The sequence below is a fragment of the Thermobia domestica genome, chromosome 13 (genome assembly GCF_964235325.1).
Source record: "Thermobia domestica chromosome 13, izTheDome1.hap1.1, whole genome shotgun sequence".
NCBI classification, from domain to species: Eukaryota; Metazoa; Arthropoda; class Insecta; order Zygentoma; family Lepismatidae; genus Thermobia; species Thermobia domestica.
The window spans coordinates 145989217-146008131 of NC_137466.1; the positions used below are offsets into that span (position 1 = coordinate 145989217).

The following is an 18915-nucleotide window of genomic DNA, read 5'->3' on the forward strand; positions in this document are numbered from 1 at the left end:
ATCCACTCAGCTATACTGCTGTATTTGGAAGAGCCTTTTTTTTTCTTTCAACCAGTGGGTTTTTAATTTTTTCTTTCCTTTTCTTTTTTTTAAAAAGTTTAACGATTATGCTCTGAAGCTAAGGGAGACGGTGATGATGAGATGCATGACAATTGTGGAATGATGAAAGGAAGAAACGAGACAACCGCGAGAAAACCCACGCATACGGTGTGTTTACCACAAAGCCCACTTGGTAGGAGCTGGAATCGAACCAGAGACTCCACGTGCTATATGTTCTTAAGCCCTTTTTCGCTTATCTCGATGACAGGAATCACCTCCTGACGTTCGTTACATGAATTAAATTACAGCCTATATATAAACATCTAATTTCCCTGGATTAAGAAACTTGTTACACGCCACAGATACAAAGCCCCGTAGTGCATTCTGTTCTGTGCTAATCCAATCTAATCAAAATTATTATTATCTTAATCCTCTATGATCCAGCTTTACAACATAATTCCGTCTTCTGTATTAACTTTAATATATCCAGAATATTAGCCAAATGTATATATATATATATATATATATATATATATATATATATATATATATATATATATATATATATATATATATATATTATATATATATTATATATATATATATATATACATTGATTATATTCTATTAATGTACAATTCAACCGTTAGAGCTGTTTTATAATGTAGACACTGGATTGTCAAAGCACAATGGAAGTGTTCAAATGGTCAGAGAGGCTGAGCACCCACTTCGAGAGTGTATAGAAGTATGGCTATTCAGGGAGCGGACTACGTAGAAAAGTGTTTAACTCACCAGCACGGTAAGCATGAAACTTAAAATGTAATACAGATAATGTCTAGTACATGTGTATTACACGAATAACTCGCTAACCTGACTCATACATGTATAATGATTCTATGAAATTCAACACTGAAGTAAATTCAGCATTCTGCCTGATACTTTCATCAGTCAATCTAAGAAAAAATAAATTTCCGCTATATTATTGGACATCACATGACATTCAATTTAATCCACTCTTGACAAAACATATCCATAAATTACGAAGATAAAGAAATCTTACCATAGAAACTACAAACTTACACCATCATCAATTTTATTCTACAGAAAGGACAAGCAGAGAATTTCATATAGTATGTTGTTTGTGAAGCAACAAGTTTTCTTTTTGATATGCTGAGGAAGAGATGAGGATTGCTTCTAAACCATTTGCATATTTTGTGGCTTTTTGATACTTCGAGAACTTTTATTTATTCTTATCAACGAAAATCACTGCATTGATGACCTTGTAGTTTAAACACAAGATAACAGACTTTTAACGGTAGAGGTTTCCAGGATGTTGTAAATGTATTTTTAATGTATAATAAATTTTTAAAGTAGTTTTTACCAGATTACAAGGAAGTTACTCTAGCGATATTTTGTGAGTGGTGAACTAAACTGAACTTCATATGCATTCTAGTAGTATGGCAAAAGTTTCTCCGTTTTTTAGATTGACCGATGAAAGCAGCAAGCAGACTGCTGAAATCATTTCTACACTGAACTTCATAGAAGCATTATAGTACATGATCCAGGCTAGTAAGTTGTTTGTTTCGGAAGAAAACTACATTGCTTCAATTACCCACAAAGGTCAAGCTAGTACTCGATTCTACACAATTTAAAACAAAACGCAAGTTCATAATGTGAAATGATAAAGACCGATATATTAGTATACTTACCTGCCAACAATAAGAAGATCCATATTATTAAAATCAGGTAACAATATAATGCTTTATGCTGCGAGGATAGCTTCATCATGATGGCTCCTCACATACCGGCAAGAAGTAAATTTTAACAAGTGGAACACACAATATTCCACTAGGAAGATCTGTAAAAATAAGTAACAATGCCAAAATTAAACGCTTTTTAGTGCTAAAAATTATTATTTAAAGAGTATTTCAAACTCCTTTCGTGAACACGATACAATTGTAGGATGTTGCAATATCTGAATGATTACGACGTCTGCTTTTTAGTGTGTATCATTCTGGGTTCAGATATTGACGGAGGCACAATTACCATTATGCTACTAAGGATGGAGCAAAAAAGGAAGTTAGGCGTGAAATTTAAAACAAAACGAATCAACTGCCATTTAGTGTGTTAGTTGTACGCACTGTGACCGGGTATGGACTAAAGTAGTCATTGCTTTATATTTTATCATACCAAATAAACATTTACTTCATTTAGTAGGATGTACGTATGTTGAATATTCATTTAAAAAATCCCAAAATTATATAAAAAGAAACGTTTAGGCAGAAAGTGGATGCCTTCTTCAGCATATATCTTAAAAAAAAAAAAAAAAACGTTGATTGTGGAACTATATCCTCCTGATTATCTTTTTCCTTATAACATTTCTTTTCTTACGTCCTTAAAATTTCCTTTGAACCTATATATTCCTTACGAACACAAGCAGGTAAATGATTAAAGAAACATTGCTTTCCAATCTCACTTGTTTCATCCATTTTATTTTACTCCACTAATAACGTAAGTTTGAAGAACAGCGTTAACATTGCATAAATTTATTATTATTAGAGTTATGAACAATATTAACACTCCTCTCATCTAGTGACTAGCACGTGCACCTTTGATGCTTACGGTGATGGGTTCGATTCTAAGTGTAAGAACACTGAATGCATTAAAGTGGTTAGATTCCACTTCTCGTTCTTTTTCTTCAGTTCTTCCAACTCTGCAGCTGCTCTCTCTCTTTCTCTTTGTTTCTTTCGAACCATTTTTCTCTGCCTCAGTTGTTGTCTGTTTCCTTCTGAGAGTCTCTTTCCATTTGGCATTTGCATTTCTTGCTGCATGAATAATTGTTTTGAGATTGGCATTGCCTGAACACCTCCGTGGAACGTGATAGCGTCATGTACTATTTTTTGCGAAACTAAAGACGTTTTGTGTAGATTATCCACAAGAAACTCTATATTCAATGAGAAACTGTGTCCAACGGACCCGTTTCCGTGTGATAACATTAGAATTTTCTTAACGAACACTATTGTTGCTGGTGTTAGTGTTGTCAAGGATGAAGAACAAGTGATCTAAATGATCCTTAGTCACGTCAAAATTCTTCATTCTTGTGATAACTGAATCTTGAGTATAAATTTCACTGTAGAGTTGATTTACTTCAGCAGCAGCAGGGCCAGACAAATGATTCTCTACAAGCACTTCCAATGCTACGATTATTTGTTCTTACCCAAGTCTCTTGTTTAAAACTGAATCGGGAGAGAGGCATGCAGCACCATATGTAAGTCTGTATTTCAATGGCAATTTACACAGAATCTTCTTACAAAAACCTGTAAAATATGCAAACAATCCTTCCGGAAACGAAGGATATCCAGTTCAAATAACCTCTCTGATTTTAATGTTGTACTTATTGCAAATCCGACAACAACCTGTTTAACCGAACACAGGTTCTTAAACCATTTTTAAGGCAAACTTTCATCGGGTCTTCAGATGCTTCAATAACAATGGATTTTTTTAACAAATCTAATCATAGGGACTTATTAAGTTTATGTATTTTACCATAAAGAAAAGGAAGCATTGATGAGTCTGAACTTTCGTAAGAGAAGGTTGAATGTCTACAGCAACGGTTTGGAAGAAAACTAATTTAGCTCCAAGCAAAGAATCTTTCAGACCCCGATGGCAGAACTATCTTTGTCTTTCTGCGATGAGTTTTTGTAAGTCAAAAGTTTTCTGCAGGAGAAACACTTGTGATTCTTAAAAATACACTTTACGCGACGTAAAAAACAGTTCAAACTATATTTATGCGAGTAATCCGTCTATTTAAGACATCTATGTAGGTGCAAGAAATGAACAATAAAAGGATCAAAAACGTCCTTGTTTAGAGTGCCACTGAATTTATTTGTTAAAAAGACAAATGAATAATTATTGATTTTAAATGAACAATGTTTGTTGTTTAATGGTTACGAAGTTGTGATATAAGATGATATAGTAAGCTGAATGTTTAGTGGAAGAATTGAGTATCTCAAGTGTCAAAAAGAATGATAGAGTTACAGTTGTAAGTTGATGCAAGAAAATATATGTAAAGAGTTTGGAATAAATAAGTATGATTGGAAATACTGTTGATTCTAAATGGTAATAGTGATACGTATGAAGGCGTATGCAACTAGTTGTAGGAGTTAATGATATTAGAGTAATTTCAGAAGTCTAATCTGAAATAGTATCTTTTCGGGACGTACGTAACCTAATTCAAGTAGTAACAATTGGCGACGAGCGTTATAAAAGAATCCACGAAATACAGGATGGCATAACACAAGTCAGTATCATATTTTGATCCGCTAGATGTAGATGAACCTGATGTGGAAACATATATTGAACGATATGAACAATATTGTTTGGCTAATGATGTACCATCACAGAAAAAAAGTATGCATTTTGTTATCATTGATAGGAAGCTCGGTGTATAAGATACTGAAAGAGTTGGCAGCACCAAAAAGAGTTCCAGAATTGAACTATGATAGTATTAAAGAGCTTCTTGTTACACATTTCCAGCAAACATCAAATTTCATAGTGGAAAGATATAAATTACATAATATGAAACAACAACCTGGTCAACTGTGTCAAGATTATATACTCCAATTTAAAAAGCAGGCCAACCGGTGTAACTTTGGACAATTCAGAGAAGATGCCCTTAGAGACCAGATAGTTTCCGGAATAGCAAGCGAGGTCGCTCGGAAGAAGATGTTGTCTAGCAAAGAATTAACCATGAACACGGCTATAGAGATTGCCAATCAAATAGAATTATTAGAAAAAGAAGTTACAGTATTTTATAGTACTGATACGAGGTTAGGACAACTAGAAAGAACAACCAATCAGCTTCCGGATTCAAGATTAGAACCACAGCGCTCAACAACAAATCGTACGGTTCAATATAACACCAATTTTGCCGGAAAGTCCATAAAGTAGAACTATGGATGTGTAGCTTGTGGAAGACAACCTCTAACGTACCAGTGTCCAGCAAGAGATGTACAATGTAGGAATTGTAATGAATACCACCATTTCGCCAGGTGTTGTCCTAAAAGAGAGAAGAACGTTAACAAAAGAAAACTTAATCAGATGCCAGAGGAACAATTTCTGCAGAAGGAAGATAAGCACACTTTTGTTATGGAAGATTTCCAACAAGCGTTAGATGGCTTGGTATCCAATGATAAAGAAGAACAAGAAGAAAACCTTACTTCAATGGATGATTTCATGCTGAATTCTTACTATGAGGTCAAGACAGAACCGAGATTAAATATTCGATGAAAGTAGAGAAATTCAAATAGTAAGAAGAGGATCAGAGGAAATATATAAGGATACATCTAGACAAGGGCATTGCAAGCAACATAAAATGAACGAACACTCACAACACTATGAGTATAACTGGGATCAAGTACAGCTACGAAAAGATGAAGACCGAAGTGAAAGGCGATGGAATAGTGATACGAATTTTAATCATAACCAATACAAGCATATATACGCAAACCGTCTAAAAACAGAAAAAGATGAAAACGATATTGAAAACGAAGATGTACGTGCTGAGAGGACCTGTGATATGAGGACAACGAAATCAGAAGGAAAAGATGAGTGTTTTATGAAGTTAGGGGAGGTAGATGTACTAGAAGAAATGAATTCTAATAAACAAGAAGAAACTAAGAAAAATATGACCACAGAAGATAAATGGGATGACAAGTATAACAAAATGGTGAGAAGAGGATTGAACAGGGAACGAACCGAGTCGATGCAGGAAAACGGAGACAAAAAGGAAACTGAAGAAGACAAAGAAGAAAAAGGAGATGATGGAAGGATGATTGACAGATTTAAGTTACAAGCGGATAGACTGATAGCAAGCGAGGAACAAAAAACAAAAGAGATGAAGAAGAAGAAGAAAAGAAAAAAGCTGGGAGAATGTTGTAGGTGCAAGAAATGGACAATAAAAGGATCAAAAATGTATAATGGCAAGAAAGTCCTTGTTTAGAGTGCCACTGAATTTATTTGTTAAAAAGACAAATGAATAATTATTGATTTTAAATGAACAATGTTTGTTGTTTAATGGTTACGAAGTTGTGATATAAGATGATATAGTAAGTTGAATGTTTAGTGGAAGAATTGAGTATCTCAAGTGTCAAAAAGAATGATAGAGTTACAGTTGTAAGTTGATGCAAGGATTTATATGTAAAGAGTATGGAATAAATAAGTATGATTGGAAATACTGTTGATTCTAAATGGTAATAGTGATACTATGAAGGCGTATGCAACTAGTTGTAGGAGTTAATGATATTAGAGTAATTTCAGAAGTCTAATCTGAAATAGTATCTTTTCGGAACGTACGTAACCTAATTCAAGTAGTAACAATCTACACATAGCAGGCATATTTTTATACTTTTCTGTTGGCTATTTTCTTTTCTCCTCTGGCAAATTTTCTGCAGAGGCGCGGCGAATTTTCTGCGATCATATCGCAGATTGTAGCATGTTCTGCTATTGGGTTTCAGACATGATTCTCACAATTTTAAAGTTGTCACAAGATGGTTCTCGATTACTACCTAAAACTGAATCGATATACTTCTTCAAGTGTGATAATAATCGCTGAGTTCAGTATACTACATTCACGTTTTCTACAAAAATATGAGCATTCGCTAGAAAAAACGATCTTATTAAAAAGTTACCAAAAATATTCACAGAAATTACCTGCAAAATAATAATAAACACCAGAAAAGACAGGGAACGCCAAACTGCACTGAAAATGGAATATGGAAGAAATGGAATAGGAGTTTTAAATCTAACTAATGTAGGTAAGCATTATATTATAAATTAGAGTTAACCATACATAGTTTGGCTCTAACTTGCCGCTACATTAAAATCAATAAGGTCAGAACAAGTGTTATTTAGGACTTTATTTAGAGGTCACTGATTTGCAATAGCCTAGCTACGCCCCTGGACATGAAGATCATTTTTTTTTTAACGTGGAGATCAGAAACCATGAGCTCCAGACGCAAGAGTTGTGAACTTCTGACAGAAGTCCTTCATCGTATGATGACTTCTGCTGTAGCGAAAAGTTGTTTTCCAAACATTATACAGAAAAAATGTAAAAGCAATGAAATAAACCTAACTTTACCAAAAATTTCCAGAATATAAAGAAAATTCTATGACTTTTCCAGAAATTATAAAATTACCTGACTTTTTCCAGGTTTTCCATGTTTTCCAGACTAGCACACACTCTGTTCAATTTTAGAGCTAAATATTGTTTAATATTTGATTAATACCTAAAAAAAACCATTTAGATAATACTGTTTTCCTTTCTGTTGAAGGAAACTGTACCATTACAAGTTGTCAGTCACTAAAAGAAATGAATTAGGAACTACACGAGCTATAAGAATGGTTCCTATATTTTATTGTTGCAATCATATATAGTGAAAAAGACGCATAAACTGCATTCAAAGACGTGGTTTCCAAATTTTGGGGGAATAAGGATGCCGGATGAACTAGAAGCTTCACTTTCTTAAATCACACTTGGACTTCTTCCCTAAAAACCTGGTAGTAGTGAGGAGCAGTGTGAATGTTTTCAAGATACTAAGTTGTTAATGGGGAGAAGATATCAATGTTGTCGGATTGTTGTTATGATCGGAGACTATTGTTGGTCATTCTATCGAGAATACCCGTTGTCCTTTCATAAAAGGAAGAGCAGCATACGATGTTTCAGAGAGAAGAGATGACTGGAAGACCAATCAGAAAACGACAATTAGGAAGACCTAGGCGCAGATGGGAGGACAATATTGGAATACAAAGTAGGAACTGGATGCAGTTAGCTAAGGATAGAAGTCAGTGGAGAGCCTGTGAACGCGGCATTGAACCTCCGGGTTCCATAGGCCATAGGGTTAGTTAGTTAAGTTATGGGAGTAATGGTGCAGAATACATTAGTGAGTAGTTGTGTGTATAATAGTTATTGTATTATTCGCTGTTATAAGTTGCGTTGTTGCGTATTAGTCACATACTATAATGAAACTGTATGTGACAGAGAAAATCTGCAACGAATTTTGGATAAAGCACACTAAGAAACGTAAATCTGAGCTGAAAAACAGAAGTTTTTCGAAAGTACAGTTTGGTAGGCCTCTGTCACTTAACATTTTTCATTTTATCTTGCGTGCCGTTTACAGGAAAATCTTTATAACGTGCAGTTTCTTGAAGTAAATGTTTTCCTTATGTTAATACGAAGAATTTGATAAGCAACCTTGCATTCCTTAGCTTAAGAAGAATCTCGCACTATAAAATGTTCACAAGTCAAATCTGCATACAGTTTCGAGGTATTCTTCCCTCTTCCTCTGTGTATCTGAAAAACAAGATGTTGCAGGAATGCATTGAAAACTGTAGGCAGAATAGGATTTCTGGATGTTTTAAGATGCGATTTTTATTATTATTATTATTATTAATAGCTAGTAGATAAGCATTCCATCGTATCGATTAACAATTCTTTAGGATTCGATTTAATCCAGAGACACTTAAATAAAATGAGTGTGGTTTCTGTTGCCATATATTTATTTATTTATTTATTTTTGCTTAGTTTGATTTATAATTAGTAATCGTATGCAAAGAACAGATATTAGACCTGTTGAAAATAAACTAACCTCATATTAAGAAATATTACTCATTTTACACCTCAATTTTATTCAATCAGTTTCTTATTTCGTCCCGCGCTGGCAATCTTCAGTAACAGAATATTTGCGTAGTGTTAAACTCTACTTAGTGGATTGTTTCCAATAGCCATGAACAATGAATTTTAGTGACAACAACTTTAGCAACATCCAAAATCAAAATACATATTGGGGAATTCAAAATAATGTTCGTGGAAAAAGCGAAATGCATACAGAAACATAGATATTACTATCAAGAAATTAGAGAATCACAAATTTCTGAGTGCAGACAAAATTCCAGCTGAGTTAATTTTAATTGGGGAAGAAAAATTTTTAACAAGACACATAAATTCATTCTCCTCATCTGAAACAAAGAGGAATTGCTACACGACTGGAAAGGATCAACTACTGTTCCAATTCACAAGAAAGGTGACAAAAGTGACTAATAATTATTAAGGCATCTCTCTTTTGTCAACATCCTACAAAAATCTTCCAAATATTCTGTTAGCAAGATTGACCCCATATGCAGATGAAATCATTGATTGGAAACATGAAAATGAAATGAAATCTTTCAATCTAACGTCTCACGAATATGTTCTTTAGGCTAAGGGAGTTGAGTTGATTCTGAGTTTAACGTCCCATTCAGCAGCGAGGTTATATGAGACGTGGAGCTACTGATTAACGTGGAATCCGAACCACATGAGCTCCCGTCGGAAATCAAACCCGGGTCTCCCACGCCAAAGGCGTGTGGGCTAACCGCTTACCCACGAAGAAACTCATTTAAGGCTAAGGGAGACCGATGATGAAAGATTTGGTAGAATGAGAATGTAGAAGGAAACGGAAGTACTTAGAGAACACCGACGGACACGATGTTGTCCACAAACTTATTTAGCCGGAGATTGAACCAGGGACCCCAAACACCAGAGGTAAGCCCTTTACCACTGAACTATTGTGCCCCCAAATGAAATCATTGGAGGTTATCAGTGTGGATTTAGGTGAAATCAATCAATTATCGACCAGATATTTACCATTCGTCAAATACTAGAAAAGAGTTGAGTTGATTTTAGTTTAGCGTCCCTTTCAGCAGCGAGGCTATATGAGACGTGGATCTACTGATTAACGTGGAATCCGAACCACATGAGCTCCCGCCGGGAATCGAACCCGGGTCTCCCACGAAATACTAGAAAAGAAATTGAATACAAGAGACCGATATATCAATTACTTATTGATTTTAGAAAGGCATACAATTCGGTTAGGAGGGATATATTGTACAAAATTCTTACCAAAAACTTTAGTTAGATTAATAAAAACGTCTTTAAATGAAATTCAAAGTAAAGTCAAACAGGGAAATACTTGTTCACAAGGTGTTGCATTGAGAGTGACCTGAAACAAGAAGATGCGTTGTTACCATTATTATTCACTTTTGTTCTGGAAGAAAATTAAAGATAGCAACCAGGACTTACAGTTGAATGGCACTTACCAGGTTATGGCTTATAATGATGTCAATCTGGTATGATAGAATAAAAGAAATGAAGATACTTTATTAAACGTCTCTAGGGAAATATCTTTCAGAATAATTGAATTTCAAAACAAAAATCCTGGAACAATCCCACATTAACTTCTCGTTTTGAAATCTGATTTCAGAAATGTGCGAACCTTGTTTACAACTCGTAGTAGTGGTAGTACCTACAATTTTCTAACTTCTTTTGCAAAATTCCGCAGAAGTCGTCACTGTGTAGTTATCGAAATTATCAGCTACTACACAGGCTAGTTTAATTTATAGGTATATATATATATATATATATATATATATATATATATATATATATATATATATATATATATATATATATATATATATATATATATATATATATATATATATATAAAGAAAAATGGTCCATGTTCCGTTAAGGGGTCCAAAACTAACCTAACCTAATCTAATCTAATCTAATATAACGTTATATTACGTAATCAAAGAAAAATCAATAGAAAGAAGTGGAGAAATTGCAAATTTCGTCTGGAAGAAATTACTGGACCCCCTTAACGGAACATTGACCGAAAAAACTTTGTCATTTCTTCATACTAGCGCAAATCTATTTAATATGATTACTAGCTAGTGGTATACGAAGATTTTCCATACATACTTATGAATTACACCCAAAGCAATTGAACTGTTTTTAAATTTGGCATGCAGCAAATGAGATATACATAGTTTTCAAAGCACAAGCCACGAAAAAGTGAATACACAATGAAAAATACAAAATAGCCTTGTACTTTTATGGAGAATTCACTCCTCACCTTAAATATTAGCCCACGTCCATTTTTTGTATATTTGAAGATTAATTTTAAGGTATCATTTTAGATAGCTGCACATTTTTCCAATTCATTTCGTTCTCACTTTCAGTACTTTGAGGTTTGATTTCATTGATAGCAGAAATTAATAACAATCGGCTTCCATTCAGTTTTTATCTTAATTCAATGTTTTCTCAATAGAGGGAACTGTATTACCCATGAAAAACAATACACTATCATCTCACACTAGTAAACAAACTCACGTGATTTTTGCCGGTAAACTCGCCAATGGAGACGACTCAATACAGAGGTCTGGTGAGGAGAGCCAATCGTGTTCCAAGCGGCACGTGAACAGTGCATGCACAGAACGATCAATTCTGACTTGAAGGTTTAGCGCAGTGAACTAGCGGTGTACGTGTTAGATGGCAGACGTTAGTTGTGAAAGAAGGTTGTGTGTTGGTGTAAACAAGTGGTGTGTTTAGAATTTGTTGTAATTCAATAATTTTAGTGAGTGTGAGAAAATCGGATGTCTCAGCGAGATTCAGTTATCCACCTCGTCGCTGGCGGGTATGTTTATTTCTGTATTTTGAGTATGAAGTATTTGGCTGTTTTGTAGGTACTCATCGGTTATCAGTAGTCTTTGCGAATGTAGAATAATGAATATAATTTATTTCATTCATTTTTTGCTCTTTGATAAGACTGGAGTATTCAATGTTTCATGCTGTTCATGAATTATTGTTAAATGACAAAAGAAGAAACAGGCTGCAATGTAACTTTATCTTTGTACACGTATTCTTGATATAATGGATTTTCATACAAATTCGGGGATATTTGAGAATTTTTTTATAGTACGTTTTAAACTAGTGCAGATGTTCTATTCTGTACCATTGTGGAATATTGAAAAATAGACATGTTTGGCTGGATATTATGTTTATTTGTGAAAAATGGTAATTTTCCATGCAGATGTTAGTAGTTTGATACATGATTGAAAGAATTAAGAATTATTTCTATTTTCAATTTTGAGATTTCTGTGTTCCTATTTATCCTGTTGCTCCTTGATTATTTCCGTTACTCCTACATGTAAAAGTTAAGCGTGATTTCACAATTAAAACAGGCTGTGAATGTATTTTTGGCTATTTTTAAGAACATGCAAGAAGGATTTAATATGAGTACTATGTAAATTGTATTATTCCATATACATGTCATGATTTGTTTCTGCGAGTTACTACTTGTTTATGAGCTCGCCATAGTTTCATGGACACAAATGACATGTATTTCGTATATATGTACTGTGCCTCTAAAATTCTTTCTCTGGAGAGCGTTCTTTCATTACCTATATCTGGCGATTTTGTCATGCACATAAAAAAGGTCAATGCTAATGTGTACGATATCATGAAACGTACTTGAGGTAGGTCGGGTTATTCAGAACAGCTTGAGTTCGATTAAGGAGGTGGTTTGTGTTCGGAGATTATGTAGTGACTTTTTTTTTCCCCTGACATTAGGGTGAAATATAAGAGGAACGTGGTTTTCATTATTTTTATATTATCTTCAAAGTAATCGATAATTGATAGCCTGAAGAGATAGGAATTTCGAATTTTGCCTCCAGTGTTACTAAAGGTCAAGACTTATACATGACAGTTTAATAGTACAAAGAAACGATAATATTGTATTTCCAGTGTTTGTAATTGAGTTTATGCCCTTAAGGGTTATGGGGAGATGAAAAATAAATGATGAAAGGATAATTATAACATTCATGCCCTCAGCTGGATGGATCTTAGAAAAGGAAGAATGGATACATTGAATTACTTCAGTTAAAATGAAATGAAATAAAATCATTAGGTTTTACGTTCTATGGTTATGCCGGGTAGGCTAAAGGAGATGATGGATGGTGATGATTAGAAATGAGTGAAATGGTGAAGAAAGTGGGAGGGAACGGGAAAACTCCGACAAAATCCACGCACATGGTGTTTGTCCACCATCAGGTTCACTCGGCTCGAGCTGGGATCGAACAAAGGACCCCCATGCACCAGAAATGAACTCTCTACCACTGGGCTACCGCGGCCCTGACTTAAGTTATTAAACAAGCTCTAACTTGTAAGTAAAGAAAATTACGGGTGCGTTACGGAGACTCTCATCTACCACAGTTTTGCCAGCTGCTAATAAGACTAGTATGAGGGATTTTATGATTACGCGCGTAAACCTACGGTAAATATTGACTATCTTTACAACGCAGTATTATCCAGTACATTTTTTTCTGATCTGAAGAGTTAACAATCATCTCCCCTAATTGACATACAACTAGCTAGTTACTATGAGAGCGCCAGTCATCCATAACAAAGTAAGAATCGGGTGCAAATCAATGGCTTAAAGTTGTTTTCAAGTTGGTAGTTATTTAGTTCTTTTACATTCCTGAGAGATAGTCATTCAGTGGGAGAATCTTACGGTTTACATGTGACACACTCACCTATCTGGTTACGCCCTTGGGCTTGCGTCACAATTTTATTGTAGTGGATTTGTTTATTCCTTGATTGTTTAATTAATTTGTTTATTATTATTTTTCTTTCAGGGTGGCTGGTACTGTTGGAGCTATAGCTACATGTCCGTTGGAGGTTGTCAAGACACGGTTACAGTCTTCAGGATCACATTTTTGTGTGCAAAATGTGCAAGTGCCAAAGATTGCATCCTCTGAAAGTAATGGAAACTTAACGTGTAAGACGATATCGCGTGATCAAAGGCGCCGGTATAGTGCGTCAAGTGCACGTTATTCAGCACAGGTTCTTACTATTTCCAATTGTGGAATGAATGCTGGAACCAAGACTATAGGACTGATCCAGTGCTTGAGGTAAGAGATAAATTGTGTCTTTTATTGCTATTTTGTACTTAGTTTTAAGATCGTATCAAGTGTAAAGGTGAAGGTTGATTTTTTCTTTCGTATTAGCCTATGTGATCAAAGGTTATTTGTGAACAAGCCATTGAGCATGTGATTACGATGACTAGATTGTGCGTACGCGTGTGCAACAATCGTGCTCTCTTCCTTCCGAGTTTATTTGGCACTGGCTTTGCAGACAGGTTGTTTAGTTAACAGTTGCTAATGCTAATAAATGTGGTATTTTTCCCCCACCACCATTTCTCAAAGACAACCATCATAACTAGCCTATCTTGCTTTCAGAACATCTACACTATGATTGTTGATTGGGTGCAAACTTGATTCATTGTATAAAAGTTGATTACTGTATGTTCATCATGTAGGCTGTCTTTTGTCTGTGAATGAAACTGGCTGAGTTTCAGATTTTTTTTTTTTTTTTTTTTTAATACTGAATAATTGCGGATTGCACCAAGAGTTGAATCCAGGTGTACTTTGCTGAATATTCGTACGCTAACCGTAATAGCCACAAGGGAAAGGATGAAAATGAAATGAAATTTATGAGTTTTACGTCCCACGATTATGCCGGTTAGGCTAAAGGAGACGGTGATGATGAGTAACGAATGAAATGATGGAATGAAGAAAGTGGGAGGAAACGGGAGAACCCCTAGAAAACCCACGCACACGGTGTTTGTCCACCACAAAGTTCACTTTGCGGGTGCTGGGATCGAACCCGGGACCTCAAGCACCAGAGGTGAACGCTCTACCACTGAACCACCGCGGCCACATAGCCACAAGGGAGCTTGTAGCAAAGATGGAATACGGAGTATGATTAACCATAGGTTTGTAACTTTGAGGATGATAAATGGAGTAAAGGTTGATTTAATGCCTTTTCATTTGAATGATAAGTGTGAAGGGATGTAAGTGACCCGAGAAAACCCACGCATGGTGATCACAAGAGACCCATATGACAAGATCGTGATTTGAAAGTGTGGCGTAGTACTTTTTAGGCGAAGGCATGTGTAGTTTTCAGTGTAAATAGTCTTTCGTCTGGATGTTAAGATGATTTGTTACTATTTGATAACTGCGCAGTTCTGTTATCCTTATCGGTTCTTTTGGCATAATTAGTGAGATAGAAAGTTATCAGTCAGTGAAAGTATTTAATTTTCTGATCGTTTCTTGAAAATGTACTTTGTTATTTAAGCATAAATAATTGTATGAATTGAACGCTACTCACTGACAGAGAGCATTGGTAAGAGTGCGTTTATTTATAAACCTTTTTCATTGTATAATTGATTATACAAAATAATGAGCTTGTGATTTAAGGTCATATCTGATATGATGCATCACCTTTAAAGATAATACAACATGACATAAATCGTTTTCTAAAAGTAGCAAAACATTCTGATAAGATTTGAGATTTTTCCTTTACGTGGCTTTTATGATTCATGTAAGTTGTTAGTTATTTTTGAAGAAAAGTCGCTAGTAGATATTTCTTCTTCTTTCCATTGCCAAGATAATGGAAGATCCAAAGAGATAACAAACTTCTAGAAATGTTGGGGCTGCGATATACTATACAAATATTTTTCCTACTTCAATAATTGTTCAACTCGAAGTTTCTAGTCCAATTAATACACTATGCCGTAATTGTCTAGTCCTTGCAGTACTCATGGTTGTGTTATTTCGGGAAAGAAGCACTAAAGCGTGATAATTAAGAGATTTTTCATAACTAGTCATATGTTCGATACCCGTCTAGAGCATGAGTGTTCATCATCATCATTATCGTCGTCATTTTGTTCTCCTTGTCCTAGTTAATATATCCCAATGGTTCCCATCCAGTGTGTCACGTGTCCTATGATGTGTCACGAAATTTTGGAATTTAAAAATCATGAAAAAAATCAATGTTGAGACTGATTGTACCAGTCAGCGCCTCCAGTGGGAGCAACAATGCGGTGGTGTGGCAGTGCGTAGAGTCTCTACTTTGTAGAATCCTATAGAATTACATTATTATAATTTTACTTTACTATAGATTAAAAAAAAATCGAACCAGTGTGTAGCAATGTTGTGCACGTTTAGTAAAGTGTACCGTCAGTCAGAAAGGGTTGGAGACCACTGGTCAGCTCTACGAAGTGAACCTTTGAGATGTAGACGTCCAAGAAGTCCGTCTCTCTTATTTTTATTGTTCCACAGTTATTCCCCTTAGGCTAAAGGAAACTTGATGCTTTTGAAAGACGTGGTGGAATGAAAACGTGGAAGAAAGTGCACGGGCACATGTTTTCTTCCACAAACTCATATGGCCTGGTATCGAGTCAGAAGCTCCTCACACCGGAGGTGACCTATACCACTTAACCACCTTGTCTCCTTGTCTCCCGCCGTATTTCTTCTCGTTGCGGTCTCTAAGAAAAGGAGAGACGTATACTATTAATCAGAGTTGAAGAGAACACGTGTTCCTCATTCTAATAATAGTGGATTCAGAGGAGAGTCTTGAGAGAAGTCACATAAAAATTAGCATTTTATTGGCAAATGATACGGAAATTAGTCGGCCTGCACATTTCAATTTTTTCCCCTTAGGTTATAGTGATAAAATTTTAATAATTTTTATCGATGTAACGTTCTTCAAGAGCTACCATGTACTGATCATGCATAAAGCGGAAGAGCAAATAGTCCTGATTGCAGTAGTAGCATGGTAGTAGTATAATTTTATAATCTTTTGTGGTTTTAAAGCAGTGTGATGTGTATGAAGTCAGGAAGGGAGTGGTGATGTTCAAAGTAGGTCAGGTATTGATTTGGGGTTATAAATCTTCCCTGTTGTGTCTTTGTAAGGAGCTATAGTAGTGGAAGTATTTGAGGTAGTAATTGCTCGTTTTGGCAGTCTTTCTATGATTCATTTTTCTTGTTTTTAAATTCAAGTGCCTGGTCGCTGAAACATGTAAACAGTCACGTATGTAGTAGTGGTCATCCTCGCCTTTTCGCGCAGACTCATCGGGTGACTGTACTTTCTGTTTATAGAGACAACTAATTCTAAAATAAGCCGCTGCTATTTGTGAAAATAAATATTCAATAGTTTTGTATATTTGGAGGGAGGGGAGGGTCTAGTGAGCAACGTTATAAGACTTTTCGACTGGTGCTGCGTATAGCTTTTTTTTTTTTTTTTTCTGCTGCATCGTTGCAGACAGGTAGTAAGTAGGTGGGCGATATATTCTTTGTACTCAAGTAGGCGGTGTTCACGCTTTGGCAATGTTCCAAGGACATACATCTAATTCAGATAAAGTGTGGATCGCTACGAAGAAACTCGGCGCTGTTTCTGGTTACATAATTCCTTATTTTTCCCTCTCCGTCTTTCCCCTCATTATTATTCGTCAAACAGAATGACGGTTGCAATCGAAAGAGTTGTAACGTATTTATTCATTGAAGCATATTTTTGGAATAAAAATTGCTGTAGCAGTCAGGGGTGGACCAAGGCAGCATTTTCACACGAGCAAAATGACTTACTGACGCCTCATTAGTCCTAGCCTATATTTTACATTTATTTACAGTGATTTTAATATTTTAAACCCATTTTTCTAAAAGAAAAATTAATACTCAAATACATAATAAAGGTGTATTTAGTGCTCAAAAATGTACGTATGCTATCAATTACATGGTGTTATTAGGCCTATTATTATTATTTATGTACCGATATGTGTAAATAAAAATATCGTAGGGCCGCGGTGGCTCAGTGGTACAGCGTTCACCTCTGGTGTATGAGGTTCCGGATTCAAACCCTGCTCCTGCCAAGTGAACTTTGTGGTGGACAAACACCATGAACGTGGGTTTTCTCGGGGTTCTCCCACTTTCTTCATTCCACCATTTCATTCATTTCCTATCTTCACTGTCTCCTTTAGCCTAACCGGCATAATCGTGGGACGTAAAGCTCAAAAATTTCATTTTCATTTTTTACTAATGAAGACATAGTTACTGGTATATTGTAAATTGTTTTGTTACATCAATAAAATCAGGAATCATTCTACAAGAGTAACATATATAAAATCCAATAACATTCATTGCCCGGAAAGATTCATAAAGAACATGGCCCGCTATAAACAATACCAACTCCCCCTCCACTCTTTCTTCTACATGCCATGTCTTCATTTGTCGATACTGTGAAATTCTCTTCTTCCATGGTGGAATGGAAAAAGATGATGTAATTGACGCTACATTACAAGAATATGGGCCAAAAAGTTACTAGAAAACACGTTATAAGGTTTACTTTTTGAGGCTCGTTTTGGCGCCCTGGCCAGTCGTCCGGATTGCCCGGCCCTTGGTCCGCCTCTGGTAGCAGTAACATTTTGACCAGTGCTGTTAAAATTATTCGAATACTTTTTCATATGTTGTTCGAATATCCTAATATTAATTTTCAATATTCGAACGATTATTGCAATAAATATTCGTTATTCGACCAGTTGTTAAATGACTTGTTATTTGAACAATTGTTAGAATATTGAAAATGAATATTCCAATAATAGAAGAGAGAGAATATTCGTAAAATCCATTATTCGAATACTCGAATTTTAACAGCACTAGTTTTTACTATGCGTCGCGCGTGCGTTTTTACTAGGAACCACGTGCGAAATGTATTTCTGCTGTGGAATTAAACTAATTATGTCTACAAAGGTCAACGTAATTGCATGATACGGGATTGATGTATTCCGCATAAGAGTGAATAGATATCCTATATTCCAAATGTTTCGGTTTTGTTCTAGATCGCCAATTGGATTCGGGCGAAAAGTGCATAGTTTCAGTTTCATTTTGGCTGTCCAAAATCGCGAAAAAGCCAAATTTCAAGAGCCCCTAATGCGAATTCGAGAAACTGTGGATGGTGGTCCTTATCAGCGTAACGGAAGACACCCATACACAATCTAAAAATGCATATTTCATAAATGTTCAATGGATGTGCAGAGTGTTCCATGCAGGGTTAAATTCCCAGACGTGACATTAACTGAATTTTGAGATATGCTCTGATTTTATGATTGCTCCAAAGTAGGGAAATGATCAGCCTTGATAGCAGTGAACACGGAATCCTTTGGC

General features: G+C 35.4%; 2 protein-coding genes across 2 annotated transcripts in view; one reads left to right on the plus strand and one right to left on the minus strand.

Annotated features, from left to right (window-relative positions):
- The window catches only part of LOC145668620 (2-phosphoxylose phosphatase 1), a 34803-nt gene extending 23608 nt beyond the window's left edge, over positions 1 to 11195 (minus strand). The window contains exons 1-2 of the mRNA XM_081736659.1: positions 10992 to 11195; positions 1749 to 1897 (exon numbers count right to left, since the gene is read on the minus strand). Coding sequence (XP_081592785.1) covers positions 1749 to 1827 — 79 coding nt within the window. The 5' untranslated portion in view covers positions 1828 to 1897; positions 10992 to 11195. The remainder of the gene's footprint in view (positions 1 to 1748; positions 1898 to 10991) is intronic.
- Positions 11196 to 11368: 173 nt separating this feature from the next.
- Positions 11369 to 18915, plus strand: part of Rim2 (replication in mitochondria 2) — a 97250-nt gene continuing 89703 nt past the window's right edge. Inside the window, exons 1-2 of the mRNA XM_081736660.1 lie at positions 11369 to 11552; positions 13552 to 13827. Of these exons, the coding sequence (XP_081592786.1) occupies positions 11512 to 11552; positions 13552 to 13827 (317 nt within the window). The 5' untranslated portion in view covers positions 11369 to 11511. The remainder of the gene's footprint in view (positions 11553 to 13551; positions 13828 to 18915) is intronic.